The sequence below is a fragment of the Gavia stellata genome, chromosome 2 (genome assembly GCF_030936135.1).
Source record: "Gavia stellata isolate bGavSte3 chromosome 2, bGavSte3.hap2, whole genome shotgun sequence".
Taxonomy (NCBI): domain Eukaryota; kingdom Metazoa; phylum Chordata; class Aves; order Gaviiformes; family Gaviidae; genus Gavia; species Gavia stellata.
In genome coordinates this window covers 11339998-11358736 of record NC_082595.1, presented here as the reverse complement: position 1 = coordinate 11358736, position 18739 = coordinate 11339998, and the positions used below count along the sequence as shown (strand labels likewise).

The 18739-nt window shown below is 39.5% G+C and overlaps 1 protein-coding gene across 1 annotated transcript in view; it reads left to right on the top strand.

Annotated features, from left to right (window-relative positions):
• Nucleotides 1-18739, top strand: part of HHAT (hedgehog acyltransferase) — a 165776-nt gene that overhangs the window by 8529 nt on the left and 138508 nt on the right. The window contains exons 6-7 of the mRNA XM_059835645.1: nt 786-957; nt 14335-14485. Of these exons, the coding sequence (XP_059691628.1) occupies nt 786-957; nt 14335-14485 (323 nt within the window). The remainder of the gene's footprint in view (nt 1-785; nt 958-14334; nt 14486-18739) is intronic.

Here is an 18739-nt window from a genome sequence, read left to right as displayed (position 1 = left end):
TGGTGGCCGGTTAGAGACTGGAGAAGGAGATGTTGCACACAATGATAGATGTACAAAATGTGACTAAATTTTTAGACAATCCTATGTTTTTGTTATTTGATCATCCTCCTTTCTTCAGTAAAAGAGTTAAAATAATAGTATACCAATGTGTTTCCTATAGTTAACAGTGTAAGAGCTTTGGGCATCTTGAGAAGCCTGTCAACTGCAAATGTTGTCTTATCTGATATTTAACTTGCACTTAACTGCCATTTGCTCAGCATGTCATGTAGGTATTGCTAACCTTGGCTATGCCACAGGAGATAAATGAATAATTGTCCTCAAATAATCAGTCCCATGCAGCTGGTAGAAGTTGGGGGTATTTGAAGAGCAAGCAGTCATTGTTTCTGTGCTTGGTAGGGCTGCTGCTTGGAAAACCTCCTTCATAATTGTAGTTTCTCTAACTTTTTTGAGTATTTCTAGAGGTGATCAAGTTACAGGAATTTTCTTAAAAAAAAGCATCTCGTGTCTTGCTTCTGTTCAGGTTAACAGCCCTTGGTCTTTTCAAGAACAGTTTGGTGCACTATATGTTCATGTTAGGCCTCTTGTTGATTTCCACTGCTTACTGAGATTAAGAATGGACAGAGCAGTCTCCCTCAAGAGTATGTCTGGAGTTTCCAAATGGTGTAGTCAAATGGTCCCATTACTAATAGTAATGAATAGCAAATGAAACTTGAAGTTCTCAGGATGAGTATTTGAGTAAAACAGTCAGTTATATGCCATATAACCTCTTTGGATTTCCTCTTTAGATGAGGAGACAAGAAGCCTTCAGTTTGAAGACCAATCTCAGCATCTTAATCGTGGGCATAATTCGTATTTTCTTTTGGTGGTGCCTGGCTGAGCTGATGATTCACCTCATGTATATCCATGCTCTCTACAGCAGTGCTCCACCTTTAGAAGCTGCATCATACTGGGCCTTGGGTGAGTATAGAAACAATAGCAGAAATCTTCCTTCTCCCCTCACTTCCAGAACCCAGTCTACTTCTCTTTCATGTCCATCTGTAGGTACTTATGAATAGTACATTATGGCCAGTCACTGTCAGAAGGGTGGTCTACAGACTCTTTAACATAACGTGCAGATTCTCTAAGAAGCTTACAGTTGAACTTATTGAGCTGCTTCCTAAAACAAAACATATTACGTATTTTTTCCAATCTAAAGTGTGTGGCTAAACTTTGGTCTAAAGTGGTTTTTACCCCTGAGTCATAGAAGTGGAGACTTTAAACAGAAAAAGAGCTTGTTTAGCGTAGGGATGGAGGAGGGCAATGTTGAGACTTCAAACAGAAGTCGATCAATAATACTTTGATTTTTTTAGTTTGTATTCATGTTGAAAGGTAAAATGACAGTACTGATGAAAAGAGCGGAGGGAAGGAATTGCAAACAAGGTGGCCTGAAAGTAGTAGTCAGTGCCTCTCAGCTCTGTTTTCCTGCTTGACTTCCCCCTGTTCTACCCCCTCCCAGCACCCTGGTATTTCAATAAAATGCCTAACTGGGGGGGGGGGGGGGGGGGGGGGGGCGGAAATGAGTGCTGACGAATGTAGCATAAAATTGCAAGAGCTTTGGGTGCTGGTATGTAGGTAGATGTAGGCTAACCAGTAAGCAACTGCCATATGAGGTTGGTTTGATTATTTTTTTCCACTGTCCTGCTATGTGTATCACCAGGTAGGAGGAACAAAAACAGAGAAACTCCAGGCCTTAAAACTGGTTTCTGAAAAAGCCTTGGTGAATGCTGAATTGAAGGAGATGCCTCTTACTGTACCAGCAAGTAACAGGAACTGATACACACACTGGTATGGTCCTGTCAAGCATTCATTGGGGATCATGTATGATGAGCAGTATGTGTGGTGGAGGACACTGTGTATTGGACTCTGGTCAGTAGAGGGCAATGTGTGTGCTCTGTCTCTGTATGTATATATGCATGTTGTGGTGGGTTGACCCTGGCTGGATGCCAGGTGCCCACCAAAGCTGCTCTATCACTCCATTTCCTCAGCTGGACAGGGGAGAGAAAATAAAATGAAAGGCTCATGAGTTGGGATAAGGACAGGGAGAGCCCTCACTGTTACAGTCACGGGCAAAACAGAGTTGATTTGGGGAAAATTGGTTTAAATTATTACCTATCAAAATCAGAGTAGGATAATGAGAAATAAAACCAAATCTTAAAAATGACCTTCCCCCCCCGCACCCCTCCCTTCTTCCCAGGCTCAACTTCACTCCTGATTTTTTTCTCTACCTCCTCCTGCCAAGTGGCACAGGGGGGGGCGGGGTGCAAGGTGGGGGGTGTGGGGGTTTCAGTCAGTTCATCACATGTTGTTTTTACTTGCTCCTTCCTCCTTGTGCTTTTCCCCTGCTGCAGCATGGGGTCCCTCCCACAGGAGACAGTTCTCCACAAACTGCTCCAGCATGGGTCCCTTCCATTGGGTGCAGTTCTTCAGGAACAGACTGCTCCAGTGTGGGTCCCCTGTGGGGTCACAAGTCCTGCCAGCAAACCTGTCCAGTGTGGGCTCCTCTCTCCACAGGTCCTGCCAGAGCTTCCTCCAGCACAGGCTTCCCACAGGGTCACAGCCTCCTTCGGGCATCCACCTGCTCCAGTGTGGGGTCCTCCACAGGCTGCAGGTGGACATCTGCTCTGCCATGGACCTCCATGGGCTGCAGGGGCACAGCCTGCCTCACCACGGTCTTCACCACAGGCTGCAGGGGAATCTCTGCTCCGGTGCCTGGAGCACCTGCTCCCCCTCCTTCACTGACTTTGGTGGCTGCAGAGTTGTTCCTCTCACATATTCTCGCTCCTCTCTTCAGCTGCAGTTGCGCAGGGTTTTTTCCCCTTTCTTAAATCTGTTATCCCAGAGGTGCGACCACCATCGCTGATTGGCTTGGCCTTGGCCAGCATTGGGTCCGTCTTGGAGCCAGCTGGCATTGGCTCTACTGGACATAGCTATTGTCTGGAAAGTAACTTTTTCCCCCCTAAGTACACTGTATACTTATTTGAGGAAAATGAAGTGTTACATCCTAAGAATTAAAATGCATTTTGAACAGATGATTAGAAAAGGCTAAAATGTCTCAAAGCAACAGGTGATGAAAGCCAGTGCTAAAGCAAGTTTGGACTGTAAAGCTGCCTGATTAAAATATGATCATTTGAATTGAAACAAGTTCTCTGTGGAGACCCTGCTTTTAGGAGAGGTGTGTTCAAAAGTGTAACCTTTGTCTTTGTAATAATGAAAACAGGTGTTTAAATATTATAGTGCAAATGAGATCTGGGGCAGAAGTTTGTCACTTAAAATGTTTTCTCTCCAAGAAATCATCGCAATGATTATACTGGTCTCCTTAGAGTCAAACCAGTGACAGGCCACTGTTGTGACTTGCTTTAGGGAGCCACCAATATGAGTAAGGGTACTGGTAGTATTCTTTTGATCTTTATGGATCTTACCATGCTTCTACATGAGTTCTTGTATAGAGCCAAACACTCCTCTCATTTTGCATTCTGTGTTGTTAAAACCTATTATATAAGATAACTGAGCCTTGAGACCAAGGAAGCAGCTTGTTGACTGAGGAAGATTAACCAAATGGTATATTAGCCTTTCTGCACTGCTGGATTTGGTGTTCATTTTGTTTCCTATTTAACTACAGCAGCTTCAAAGTAGCATGGGGCATCTACTTACATTGTGATGCCTGGCTGCCCTGATAGCCTGGTAAACTTGGGGGAAAAGCTGTGAGGCTGTTCTGCAGTCAGCTGTAATCAGCTCTAATTAGGGAGATTATAACTGCTCCTCCCTTTTTCTTCTGGGATATCTTTGAACTATGGGCAATAAATGCCAGCAGTGCAGGTAAAGACAAAAGTGCTATGATATTTTGCTCTTGGCATCTTAAGGATGATGGCGATGGTCAGTATACACCTCAGAAGTGTGAAGCTACATAGTGTTCTGCATCACTTCATATGGTGTTCCAGTGAGGTGAGACTGCAAAGAAATAAAAAAACCCAACAAAACAAACCCTGACTGATTTGCAATGCTTGTTTAAAAATGCTAGTGTACAACACTAATAAATGTACATGGCCATGAATGACGAAGCAAAAATGCTGAAGTTAGCTGAATAACATTACTGAGTGCACACAGGTATAAAATTAGAAAAATAGTACCTGGGAGAATGTGTTAGCCAACAGTAAGAAAGTATTTTCAAACATGTGGAAGGAATTGGGCAAGTAAGTTTCTAGAAGCAGCAATATACAAAATGGTGTATGCATGGTTTTGATGCTTGTGTATTTAACTGTAACAAAGGTGCAAGTTGCCTTCAACATACTGTTTGCATGCAATTAGCTACTGTTAGTACATTTTGTGAATTGTATGGTTGTTCTAAACTTTCATGTTCTTTTGCAACTAAACCAAAGATCCTCTTAGGTCAAAAGATCATGTTCTTTTCTCCATGCCCTTTGTAAGCCAGTACCTGCATTACTGTAACAGTGCTCTTAACCTATAGGTTACATTACCTCATTCCTTCCAATTCACTTGCAAAGGCCTAATTCTCTGTGGTCTTCTACTCTTCTGTATGTGAGCATGTCAAAGTCAGCATAGTCTCTTCCTTTCTAGAGGAAGCCACCTTCTGTCCCAGATACACACAGCCCAGCTAGGTTTTCTTGTGACATGTGTTATCATAGTGTCTTAAAGGCTCAGAGGACACTGTAACCTTGCTTCACCCTTTGCTTGTTGAATATCCTCCAGTTTCTTTATTGGTTATGTAATCTGGGTAGATGAAGCCTGTCTCTTGAATAAACAATGATGTGGCACATGCTTTCCTGCATTGTTGTTGTACTGTGGATAGAAGAACTCCTGTAATTGAAGTATCGGTGCAATCTCTTTAATTGCTGTTATATGCAGGTTATATTTGTAACTGGTAAGTTTCGGGGTTATTAACTGGGTGATAGGAGCATTGGGAATTGTGAGCAGAAGACTAAAAACAGTGTATGTGTAGTTCATGTAAAGGTAGAACCTTCAATTCTTTCCTGGTCACCCCTGTTTTCCTGGATTACTCCTCTTGCTATGTTCCCTAACTGTGCCTGGCAGCCACCAGTAAAGGTGGCTTATGTGCCTGCCCTGTGTGGATCAATGACCCATGGAAACACATAGTCAGCAACCTGCTCTGAGAGAGAGCAGGTTGCATCCTCTGTGCATCAATCCTTTAATGAGTAGAAAGTAAGTGTCTTGTTGCATTGTGGCTCCTGGGTTTGGTTGAAATGAAAAATGGTTGGAGTCCTAGCTGGAGGGTCCTCTGAAGAACAGCTTTCTTAAAACTGTTATATTATTTAGAAGAATTTCTTTACTAAAAGACAAAATGGACATTCATTATTTAAGGTCTTCAGCTAGACAGTACAAAATCTATTGTTTAATTGTTTTTTTCCATATTGAAGATTTTTAGCTGGATTTCTGTCCATGATAGGACAAAAAGCTGGTTGCATCCACATCTTCCATGAACTAAATACAATAGAAGTATATTATGATCTGTTTTCAGGGTATCCCCTCCACTGCTCAATTCTGTAACCCCCATGTGCTGCATAAGTGTTGGAATTTCTTCTACCACATATTCCCTCTCACACTTAAATTGTTTCCATTAGCATTCTGCACATAATTTTTTAAACTTGCATGTTTATATTGCAGTAAGCTGTAGCTGTGGTATTGGAGACCCAATGCCATGTGCATTAACAAAAAGCTGCATCATATGGGTCTGAAAAGTGTACTTTGTGCACTTGTACCCAGTTGTATTCTGTTTCCTCAGTGGCCTGTGTTTGGTAGCATGAATAACCTCCAAGAGAAATGTCAGTCTCTAGTATGGACGAAGAGGAGGTAGGGAGAGCTAGCTTTGGGTAGAGGTGCTTTTAGATATCCAGATATTAACTCTTCTGGGTAACTTTAGGTATAAATGATTTCCAGTTGTTGCCCATAGCTCCAGCCCCCACAGAGACTTTATTCTTCTCTGTATAGGGCAGTGGGAATCTAGCTCCCTGTCTGGATGTTGAGGAAGGCATTTTGTCGTGGCCTCTGCATAGTATGAGATAGAGAACACAAAATCCATGTAAAATCTTGCACTTGTTTCTTCAGTGGCTCTTGGACTGGCCTGTGTATTCTTTCAATGTGATGGGCTCCAGTGGCACCCTGCTCTCCTAGAAGAAGACATTACTGCTCTCAAAGACCCACCAGGCATGATGAGCACCTGACAGCGGAGTATTAAGGGTTGCTCATGGGCTGGGCTTTGCTGCTGTCCTCTGAATGGCTCATTTCTCAAACTGCTTCTCCTGATACCCCTGTCCTCGCAGCAAACCTTGGCTTCAAATCCTTCTCAGCAATGCTGATCATCTGTGGTACGGAATATATGAAAAGCCAGGTGATAGAAAGCAGTATGGTTTTCTAGTGGCCAAATACTAGGTCCCTCATCAGGAATAGAATGAAGAATATGATGGGACTATATTCATAACACTTGTTTTCTTAACTATGTGTACCCATTTGCCATGCATGTGTGGCCCTTCAGTTTGTGGGAGGGATGTTAATGTCTGAACACAGAATTAATTTAAAGATGTCAGCTGGGCAGCATAGTACTGTTATTTATTGATCCCAGGAAGCTGTTGTTTGGAGAATGAGAACATTTTCTAGAATTCACAAATTATTGTCTTTATATTCACAAATATTTGTGTCTATGAATAATAAGCTGTTGGCATATTGAACAGTATCAGGGCATTTGTGCTTATTTATCTCTGAGCACCAAATGCAGTGTTTATAGCAATTCCATGTTTTCCTGTCGGTGCTGCATCTCATTCTGGTAGCATCGGTCAGATTGTCTGAAAGAATTGGGTGCTTTCAGAGTTGAGACACAGCAGGAAGACCTCTATTCCATGGTAATGGAAACCCTGATAATTCATTCTTCTCAGTTTTTAAAGTTAATTGGGATCATTTTGCTGCCTTTTCATTTTACACTGTAAAATGAAGATTTGCAGGCACTGACAATAAAAGGCACTATGGATTCCAGCAATCCAGTATCCTGGTGAACTGCAGCATACCAGCAGAATAGCCACAAGGGGCCCGATCAGAGGTTCATCTGCTCTAGTGAGTAATGTTTGGACAGGGATTGTAATGAAGCCTGGGAAAAGAAATGAAAAAATAAAGGGCAGGTAGATTGGTGATCTTCCCAACATATGTTCTTCAAGCTTCTGTAGCTGAATGACAAATTCACTGACTTATATAGTAACAGGGAGCTCAACAGCAGTAGTTGAAAGATCTTAAAATTAATCACTTATTTCAATTTCTTCACTATGAGAACATAGAATATAAATGGTAAAATTCACTCTGGTGGGATACATCGTGTGATATAGAAACTGGAATGGATGTTGAGTGTTGCTAATTCATTTTTGTATTAAGTCTGGTTCTGAAAAGGCAGAGGTTAAAAAAAACCACTGTCTATATTTTCTTTATGAGGCTTCATGTTTAGCCTGGTGATTCAGCACCATTTACTCATCTCTGCTCATCTGAACAGAGCTTCATGTCAGTCTCACAAGGTATAGGGAATGATGAAAGGCAGAATTCTGCATGAAAACATATTGTCTAGTACAATTGTCGCACTGGATTAATCCAGGATACTGTCATAACCTGACTATTCCAAGGGGTTATGCGTTGATTAAGGTTCAGGCTGCTGCGGAGACAGATCTGGGTTATTGCCCAATAACCTCAGCCCCATATCTGGACTCCTCCTTGGCTGCTTTATTTCCGCCCAACTCTCTAAAATGGGTGTATGTGCAATACCAAACCACTGCCCAAAAAATGATGTTTGAGAACAAGAGATAAAAGAAAAGTATCCAGTGGGCCCCCCCAGAGAAAAAGAAGTAATCCAATCAAACATCAGGATTGTTAACTTACATATGATTTATTCAGCATCTATATATTCATTAATAGAGACTATGCAAGATCTAACTCTATTGAGATACTGATGGATAAAAGTATACAAATACTTTATTGTAATTAAAATGATAGCAATGCAAATCAAACTTATAGTTGCAATTAAGGTGACTGGCAGTGTCATATGGTCAAGTGTCCTTTGCAGGGATGATATCGCTGTGCTAGTGAGATCCTCAGCTAGTTCAATCCTAAGCTCAGCTTTTATAGGAAAGGTTGCTTTACCTACACACAATTACTTGTAGCTATGGTCTGAAATCAAACCATAGGCCGACTGCTTTTTTGCGAAATTCACTACAAGGTGCTTCTTACAATCAGCACCTTCTGTACTATGTACTTGTTTGTGTCAGCAATGTTCGCATGTTTCTGCAAAAAGAGGAAAGGGGGAGGGGGTTATCAGCCACTACAGATACTAATAGATATTGTAATAGAGAAAATATATTTGACTAAGAATCTGTATATATGTGCTTTGTCAGAGGTGTGTGTCTGATGTAGAGAGGTACATCTGAGATGTACGATACAATGTTGTGAGTGTTCTGTGGGTTTAATGTATTTGTCTTAACCATGTGCCATTTGTTTGTTCTAGTGAAGCGTGTGCAAGTTAGTGTCAATTTGCTACCGTTGTTTTAATTATTAACTAGGCTTTAGTACTGCAAAAGGATATTTATTTTCATAGGAGCAGCATGTAAGTCAATCTAGAATGCGGTCTGTTCAAAGGTAGAGCCACCTGGTTTAATCTGTAATTGGTGATTTCATGTTTTGATTTGTTAAAAGAAGAAATATTACATAAGGTCCTCTTTGAAAGTGAGATCTACAGAGTAGTCTGTGTAAGTCAGATGTGGGGTGCTGGTTTTGATGTGTTGCAGTTCTTTTTCTAATAAACCCATAGATAAGAAATGGATTTCTGAGTTCATTTTAAGAAGCATGCAGTGTTTTGCTATTGAAATTAGGATGTCTGTGCATCTGTCTAAATGGTAATGAAATACTAACAGAGTAATCTGAGGGTTTTTTCTATCCTGCAAGATAATGATGAGGAGAACCTGATAAAATATTTGGCATCTTGATGTCTGTTTTGAAAACTGGAAATACAAACATAAATTAGAAAGCTTAGTAAGATTTTTATTTTCTAAAACATTGGGTAGTTTACTGCTTTATAGAAAGAAGTGTGTGGGGGAAGGCAAATTTTTTATAAGCTTTCCTGCAGGCTAAACTTCCAGATAGTATTGTAGTTAACCCACTTCTGTGACTTTTTTACCCGTGGATTGTGGCTTAACCTCAGCTGGCAACTATGCACCACATAGCCGCTCGCTCACTCCTCTCTGGTGGGATGGGGGAGAGAATTGGAAGGGTAAAAGTGAGAAAACTCATGGGTTGAGATAAAGACAGTTTAATAGGTAAAGCAAAAGCTGCATGTGCAAGCAAGTTAAAATAAGGAATTCATTCACTGCTTCCCATCGTTAGGCAGGTATTCAGCCATCCCCTGGAAAGCAGGGCTCCATCGTGTGTAATGGTTACTTGGTAAAACAAATGCCATCACTCCAAACATCCTTCTCTTCCTTCTTTTTCCCCTAGCTTTTTATTGCTGAGCATGATGTCATACAGTATGGAATATCCCTTTGGTCAGTTGGGGTCAGCTGTCCCTCTCCCAACTTCTTGTGCATCCCCAGCCTACTCACTGGCAGGGCAGAGTGAGAAGCAGAAGAGGCCTTGAATCTGTGTAAGCACTGCTCAGCAATAACTAAAACATCCCTGTATTATCAACACTGTTTTCAGCCCAAATCCAAAACATAGCCCCATACTAGCTACTAAGAAGAAAATTAACTCTATCCCAGCCAAAACCAGCCTAATGTGATAACTGTTGATTTATTTAGAGAGTTCTTTCCTGCAAGTATTTACTAATGAGCATAATGCCTACTGTGGATTTTTTTGGGGAGTATTCAAGGTAGGTGGCTTTAAGGCATGTGTATCCTTGAAAAATTTTCAAGTTTTCTTTAAGTTGGAAGACCTGTTTATGCCTTGACCAAGAGTCCCTTGGCAGCTCTGCTTAGTCTTGTTTAAGTAACTTCAGTTTGTCCATTCAACTTTTTCTTAAAAGAAGCACTTTGCCTCCAGGGCAAACATTGTAGTATGTATTTTCCTGCTACCAGTCCATATGTTTTAGGATTTTTCTTGCTCCTTGTGTGCTACTGGAAGGCTGGGATACGAAGCTGGGCTGCATATGTCCCTCTAGTACTTTTTAATTTCATTATTCCTTTTGATTTTGTGACCCAGCACCTCTTTCAAAGCACTGCCAAGGAGCAGTGAAAAGCACTGCTGAGCAATATGAGCCTAATTATTAATTGCATTGTTTTCTGTTCAAGTTATGAAATTAGGGTGCTTCATGTTTCTTGTGCAATGCTCCCTTTCAGTGGCTAGAGATAGGAATAACAGAATCGAGTTGTCACTTTTGCATTAATTCAGGTCAGTGTAGCAGGTACCAGTGGACGGTTAGCCCTGACAGGGGGACAGGAAAGCACAACATGATGTAGTGGGATTGCTGGCAATGGCTGCAGAGCTCTGCTTACCTGGCAGCTTGTGCCAAGTTGGCTTGGCGCTATGGTAGTTATATGTTATGTGAAAGCTTCCCCCAGCATGAGGGGTAGCCTCCTCCTGTGGTCAATACCAAACTAAGGAGGTCATAGTATATCCAGTCTTGGGGCTTTTGTCAGGGAGGAGTGTCCTGCTGTGAAGAAAATGCTGTAGCCCAGTGTGTAAAGCTTGTCAATAGTCATGCTCTTATTGATTGATTAATGCAGCTGGAAACTCCTGATGCATCTTATGATTGTTGGCATTAATGCTGAGATACGTCTGTAGCCTATCTGCTCCAGTGCAGAGGCATATTCTTTCATGGAGATTTTAATTTGAGGGAATCCCTGCATAATTTTTCATTTTTTTTCTGTAGAAGAGGGATGTAAGAAAAATAAGAGAAAAGGTAAATGAACCCCTAAAGCCTGATATTTTGAACTTGATGATATGGCCCTGAACTCGGATAGGAAATAGACATTTAAAACAGCTCAGACTTGTGCCATGTGCTAGTAACCCTTTTTGAAATATGACTGCATATTTATCTCTGATACGTGTTTTCTAGTTGAACCTGTCCTGGTACTTAACACAAACAAGCATCTACAATCATTAATGCCATAGGGTCAATGTACCTACAAAAAAAGTAAATTTGTGCTGTTGTGCTCATAATAAATTTGCCTGCTAAGTTACAGTTCTTGATCATGAGTTTTGGTGATGGTTTATGGACGGAAAAATGCCAAGTGTAGTTTCTAACACCTGGATCCAAATCTTTTGTCACTTAATTATGGAAAATGTTCTGTCTGATAACTTCTGTCAAAAAGTATCAGGCAGTGTTTTGAGAATATGAAAAGTAAAAAAAAACCTTAAAATTCTGTGTATTCTAAATTTTAACTCTAGCTCTATGAAACTTATGAAATGCAGTTTTGCAGTAAATGTAAGGAAGATAAAAAATTGAAGGTCTATAAATGCATTTTTAAAGCACAGGAAAACTTAGGATGTTTTAAGGATTGCAAGATGATAAATCAATAATACCAATTTCTATAGAAGTCAGTTAATTCAAACAGCTTAACTGTTGAAGTGCATGGGTTTAAGATTGTATGGGTACTTTAACTTGATTTTGTTATCCCTTAACACATTTCTGGTTTAAAAAAAAACCTTGACTCTGAATCCTTTGAATTAACTTATTCTGGGGAAGAAATAGCATTTTTGCAGTCCTTTTTCCCTTTGGTGTGTTTTTAATATACACTTGATATAGCTTGTTTCTAATTCAAGATAATGTTCATGTGCGAGTTCTTTTTAAGCTTTAAATAGAACACTAGAGAACAAATTATGTGATATTGTTAATGAATCTGAGAAATTTAGCATTGATCTCAAATGTCTTTTTTATATCATGTTTTTAAATTGGGTGAAGCAGTGTCCTTCTGGCTGCTTTGTGCTATAATGGAGTAAATGCAAAGCAGCTGGAATGTCTCAGGTATGCAAGAAGGTTTAAAGCCTCTGCCTGTTGCCTGTGCAGCCCAGCTTATTGTATGGCTGTTAATCTTGCCCTTAGTTTTCCATGTGTTGCCAGAACTTTTTCACAGCTGGGCTGAGTTAAAGACCAATGAGAAATTAATCTACCTATTTTGATAGGGACCTTCACATTGCTGGTATTGTGAGTTTTAGAATTGGCACACGCAGAGTAGCTAGTGCGTGCCCCGTAATGATTGGTGATGTGACATCTACATTTAAGATACCAATGCTACTGAGCTGTCTGCTAGTTAACAGTAACATCTAAGTTAACATCTAAGTAACAGCTAGTTAACATCTAAGTTAACAGATAACTTAGATGTATGTTATTACAGATGGTGAAAATGCCTTTTTTCTGAAACTAGCGTGTTACAACTCTGTATCTGAGAACTCGGAATCTTTCATCATTGTATTTAAAATAAAATGTATTAATTTTTGGGTCTCAAGAGAGTGGTAGTCTGTGTCTCTAAATCTTTTTCCATCATGCACAACCAAAGGATTTTGAATTTTACCAGTGCACAGACAGCTGTGATCTTCATAATCAGTTTGTGTGGGTGTCAGCATTCAGCTCTCCAATGAAATTTGTCAGAAAAGAAATGAGAAACTGAATGAGATGGGGAATTAAAGCAGAAAGTTGGCTGTGTAGATGATTTAGCAGTAATCTAATGTGTAGCTAATTGGCTAGTATCCAAATTGTGCTTCTGATTGTTTGTTTTCCTCTGGGGAAGAATGTTATTGAATACTAGATGGCTGCTTCCCTGAAGGAAAATAACATAGGCTTCCTGTCTAGGTGTTTTGTTCTAACATCAATTTTTATCTTGTATGGCACAACTGTTTCTTGTATCATGCACATGGATCATGATATTAAAACTAAAAATGTTGGATTGTAGCAGCAAAATGCTGGCCATGTGTAGGCCAGCAGGAGTTTTGTAATTTACATTATTAGTGCCAGAATTTCACCCTAAGTTGTTTATATATTAGATGAATTTTTAATGTTTAACTTTTGGTTGTCATCCATAGTGTACTTGTTAGTCAGCAGAATGCAAAAGGGATGTTTTGCCGAAAAACCCCCAGATTTAGATAGATGTTCACAGGCTTGTACTGCTGAAAACTTTGTCTCCAAGGAAAGTCTGCTGGAAGGTTTTAAAATCACAATAAATATCTAAAGTACTCCAGTCAATTCACAAGTTAGTGAGGGAAAGCAGAACATTGGAAAGGAAGGAGATGTAACAATTGCATTTTATAATTTTTTTAACCTTTCCCAATTATAATCATCTTACTTTCACTCCTTTGGGATTAGATTTTTACTTACGTCAACTGTCAGTCAGGTGGAAAAGTTCACTAAGGTGAGTGGAACTTTTAGGAGTGAACTCTCACCAGTTTCTATAAAGGTGTTGGCCTTTGCTTTTTACTGATTTTTTTTTTCTTATGATTATTGGTCAAATACCATTTTATTCAGCAGAAAACATTTAGAATATTAAATATGAATCATCTTGCTTTATAATGCATTCTAAGATTGTTGTTTGCATGAGTAATAACTCTGAGAATAGCCAGTATGATTTTTCATCTCACACCTGTGCAAGATGCTGCATTTTGTACCATACCCCAGGGTTAAGCTGTGAGCAAGCACACTGCCAAAATCTCTCCTTTGGAAATCAGGCAGCTAAAGCACCTTAAGAATGCCTTTGCCCTGTGGGTTTAAAAACTGAAATATGCCTTAAGCATTATGCCAAGTTGAGTTCCAGTCTTCTATGCCTTGGCTGCAGCAGGAAGGATCTTGTAGGGGGTGTTTTGGGGGACACAAACAATATGACAGTACATGGGATGTTTGTGGAGCTGTCAGGATAAGCTGCAAAGATAACCATTGTTTATACCTGTTCTGGAGGAACAAGTGAAGAGTGGTTGTTTAGGTTTTTTGCAAAGATAAAATTTATTGCCTCTGGTAAATGTTCATTGCTTGTATCAGTATGTTCTGATTTTTAGCTCAACATAAATCAGTATTTCTTTTTCATAGCAGTCAATACCCACAGTCCAAAGATTTTTGAAAGTGGAACTACAGATGCTTACTTATGCCTTCATATTGGAACGATGGTACTATTTTGTGTGTGAGCCTAAAATAATAATTGCATGTGCTTGTGTCCTATAGCTGTTGCAAAAGTAGGTATTGTATATCCCGTCAGCTGACGATGCTTGCTTTAGTTCTTTGAATAATGGCTGTTTAGAAATAATCAGTGTTAACAGGTTTTAAAAGTATTTCAGGCTTGTTTAAGGTATGATTTTTATTTTTATTTTTTCATTTAGGTGGCCTGGCTTTAGCTCAAGTACTATTTTTTTATGTGAAATACCTGGTTCTGTATGGTGTTCCTGCCCTCCTCCTTCAAATGGATGGACTCAAGCCTCCAGCTCTGCCTTGCTGTGTGAGTCTGATGCACAGTTTCACTAAAATGTGGAGGTTAGTCGTTATTGCTTTTCAGATAGTTTATTACTGGTATATGGCAGTCAGTGTGTAAAAACATGTGTGTATGTTCATGGTCACATACATGTTTGCTTTCATATCCTCGTGCTTTTTTTTACCCCCATGATTCATTGTTAGTGCTTTCTAAATGAACTTCAATTTGATGGTTACTTTTTTCACACTGCAGAGGGTAGGGGCAAGCATCCCTTTCAGCATTTTCATCCTCTTAATTATTAGAATTAGACTGAGCTTATTTACCTTCACTAATATAGCAATTATTTTTTCCCCGATATCTATTAAATGGTTCATTTCTCAGTCTTGGTCAAAATGCCACATTTCAGCTAGATATTCTTTCAGAGAAGGAAAAGAAATGCTTGATTTATCACCCAATGAGGAAAGCTGTAGTTATAACACTTCAGTATGTAGAGTCATGCAGTAGTCTTTAACACGTTAAAAATACTATGAAAAATTGTAATTGTTTATAATGTAGGATGAATTTCTGGATCTCCTTTGTTTTTAAAGAGTTTCAGCATATTTCACAAAAAATCAGTTTTGAATCTTATGGTTGTTTTAAATCAGCATTCACTGAAGTAATCTTCCTGAAAACTCTCTCCCATGTGGATTCTACTTGCTGTTTAGCCTGTGTGCTAACTAGATTTGTTTGACTTCTCCCCTCCCTTGTTTTCCTCTGCACTATCTCTAGTTCCTCCAGTCTGTGGGATGCTGTGCCCTAGACTTGTGGAAACATTACATAAAATGATTTAGACTTGTCAGCTTTTTAGTGCAGAGACTTCTCTTGTGTTGTGTTGGTGCAGAGCCTAGCACTATGGTGCTTACCCTGTTTGATGTCCGGCTGCTTTGCAATATGAATAAAGCTTTTTCATTTTAGTCATAAAAACAGTGGGCCTGCTGTTATCAGAGTTTTATTGGATGAGATTTGAATATTGTTTTTGGCTTGAAGCTAGTTGTAACAAGAAGGCTTTATAGTTCATAATAGTTGGTAACTGTAGATATGTAGTATTCAAAGAAATGCAGCAGAAGTAGAGTGCAGAAAACAGATGAACTGTTAAAAATTATTTGCGTTACTAGCAAATGCCTTCGTTTAAATTCTCTTTCAGAGTGTGAACTGAACTTATGACCTACAGAGTTAATACAGAAATCTGTGGTTTTTACTAGGCACTCTGAGAGCAGCATCTCTTGGCCTGCTGGCCCTTGCAAGCAGAGTTGCAAACAGCAGTGTTTTTTCCCTCCTCTCCCAGTTATTATTCCAGGGAATCTGTATTGCTCTGGAGGTGCCACATAAAGCTGAACTTCAGCACAAATACTAATGACGCTGCTGTGTCAGGTAATTGTAACAGACAAAAAGGTACTCTGAGCCTGCAAATGTGTGTGGTGTATCACAGCAAAAACATTGGGTATTCTTTAAAACCTATTCATAACACTTACGAGAAAATTGGAACTAATATCTAATCAGAAAATTTAATCTTTTACAGAAGGAAAAAATGTCAACTGCTGGTATTTTCCATTTGCCCAAGTATTTTATTCATGTATGTATCAAACATTCACTGCCAGAAATAGTAAAATTATCATAGATGGGATTTGTTTGCTTTGAAGGTTGAAAAAATCAGTTCATATACAGTTGACTTGATTTCTTGCTCTCAAAGACATGTGGGTAGTAGAATTTCCTATGGCTGCTAGTGAATTATGGGTCATTCTCAATTATCTAGGTAAACTCACACAGCTTGCCCTTTGAATTCCTGAATTATGATGCCTTTATGTCGTTACAGTTAAACTCTTCAATCACTACTACCCAGAGGCTTTGCAGTCTTTTTGTGTTTTGGTATGTTATAGAGGAATGTCAGTGTTAAAAGTGGGAATAGCATTTGTTTCTAAACTGTATGACTGTCTGAACAGGACAGGAAGTGTGGAAATGAGGGGGTTAGCAAAAAAGCTAGAAAAAAAAAAATGTTGTGAAGCCTTATGAACAGTGACACTGTGTTTCCTTGAAGTGCTAAATACTTTCCTGTAGTTCGGGAATGCGTAAACTTTTAAGTGAATGTTCCAAACAACTTTATCAGAGTGGGTCAAATTTAAATGTTAATAACACAGTGCCTAGTTTTCAGCTGGTAGTGTGAGGAGATTTGTACCAGACTCTGTTTTCATAAAATGGTAGCCTGGTAAAGCTTATTTAAGGGCTCCTAGGGCCAGGTTGGGAAATGGAGTGGGGTGGAATGAGCCAGATGACATGAAGTGCGCCACTGTTACCTGCTGGCTGGCATTGGCAGGGCTGCTCAGAAAAAAGTGCTTGTGTATGCTTGGCTTGCTCTTACCCTTCTCACTGGTGTCCACTTTAGAGTACTCTCAGGAACCAGGATATTATGCTAGCTAGGCTTTCAGAACACCCAGTATTGCTATTTTTATGTCTCAAAGCTATTAACAGTGCAGATGTTGAAGGAGAGAAGGTAGCCTGAAGAGAAAGACAACATGAATGTCACAATGTAAGGAAAGTAAATACGCTACTGAGGAGTCTTCCACCACCACCACCTGGTGTCCTTTGAGCATAACAAGAAAGCTTTTGATCTAAGTGACGCTGGTCTGGATGTAATCATACATGCTACATAATTCACTATGTGATACAGCAGGTGGAAGAGCTTTCAATCAGGAAGGTAAGAAAGATACCACAGCATGTCTAAAATTTCTCTGGAGCTGAAAAGCAAAGCAGGTATTAGGAAAACAAATCGGGTACTCTGCCTCCCTATTTATGGTACTAAACAATAAACCAAACTGTGTCCATTCAAACTTAATAAAAGGCTTTAATTAAAAGGGAGTTATCAACTTTATAGTAGATTCTGTCTAATTTGCATTTTATTTAATCAAGACAATCTCTTGAGTCAAAAAATTAGTGGTCGTCTTTACCATCTCAAGACAAATACAGGTGTTGAATGTGTTACTGTGGCTTTATTTTACCGGGAGATCATGCTAAATATGCAGCTGTATAGCTAATAAATGCATGGTATTTTTTACTATTCAAAAGCTTGATTATAGCTGTGAAAAGGAGTTTCTGATTTCCAGATAGGTCAGCAGTTCAGTGACACACCAACTTAAGAGTTTTTAATGTCTGCTTTATCTGAAGTCGTGAGGAATTAAAACTTGGATTTTGTTACCAAGGTTAAAAGCAAGGTAATGAATTGTGTGAGAGCACCCAATGTTGTTGGAAACTTTTAAGTGCTTTTAAAGAATTGGTCAAGGCTGTCTGCCATACAGTTTCTCAGGCGGGGGGTGAATTATATAGTGCAACTGGAAAAAGTTGCGCTACTGCTGGAACTTGCAAATTAGTTCAATATGGAAAAATATCCTAGTGGAAGAGTAAGGGTGTGGAAACTACAGAAACAATAGATAGCATGTAACTAAATCCTGTATCAATTTTGACATACTGGTGAATTACTTTGTCAACGTACTCCACAAAGAAACTTGTCAGCCCATAAATGAGGACAACGTTTAGCACAGACTGCTGTTCATAGGAAAAAAGATCATGCTTCCATTTTTGTTTCCGTACTACGTTACTGAGTGTGGCAAGCGTTCTTCTGCAAAGATGTTGGACACATTGATCAGATGTGTTTTGACATGCCATGGGAACAGCATGGCATAAAAACCAGTTATCTCTGGTCATAGACTGATACGAAATGTGCAGAAGCACAACTCCTCTTCTCTGCCTTTCCACCTCAAAATGTGCACATTCCTAAGTATCTTATCCCAAAATAATGGAGACGAGTGTGTTGGGGACAAATTGTGCTAAAATTTTACACGTTTAATATAGGTTAGCTTCAGCAAGGGTAGAGATTGTTCAGGAAGGCAGTAAGAAGTAGTATTTGAAAGGTAGATTTCACAGGAAACAATCTCATCCAGAATAAAGAAAATAGAGTTTAAGAAATGCTGCCAGATAAAAATAAAATATTGCAATGCTGGAGAAAGATCTGGCCATTTTAAACTACCATGCTGCAAGTTCTAGATTCCACCTTGTATTTAACACCCTGATTCTTGACCAAACAGGAGTCTGATGTAAGTCAACCCCCCCATTTTCTTGCATGCTAATGGGTGGACTAGGAGGACTGTATTTTGCATGTATAGACACATACATACTTTGATGTGAACATGTTAAATTTATCCCACAGATGTTTTGGTGACATCCAAAAATGGCATCTGGGTTACTATTTGAAAGAAATTGTCTGCAATTCAGTCTGGTTTACCTGC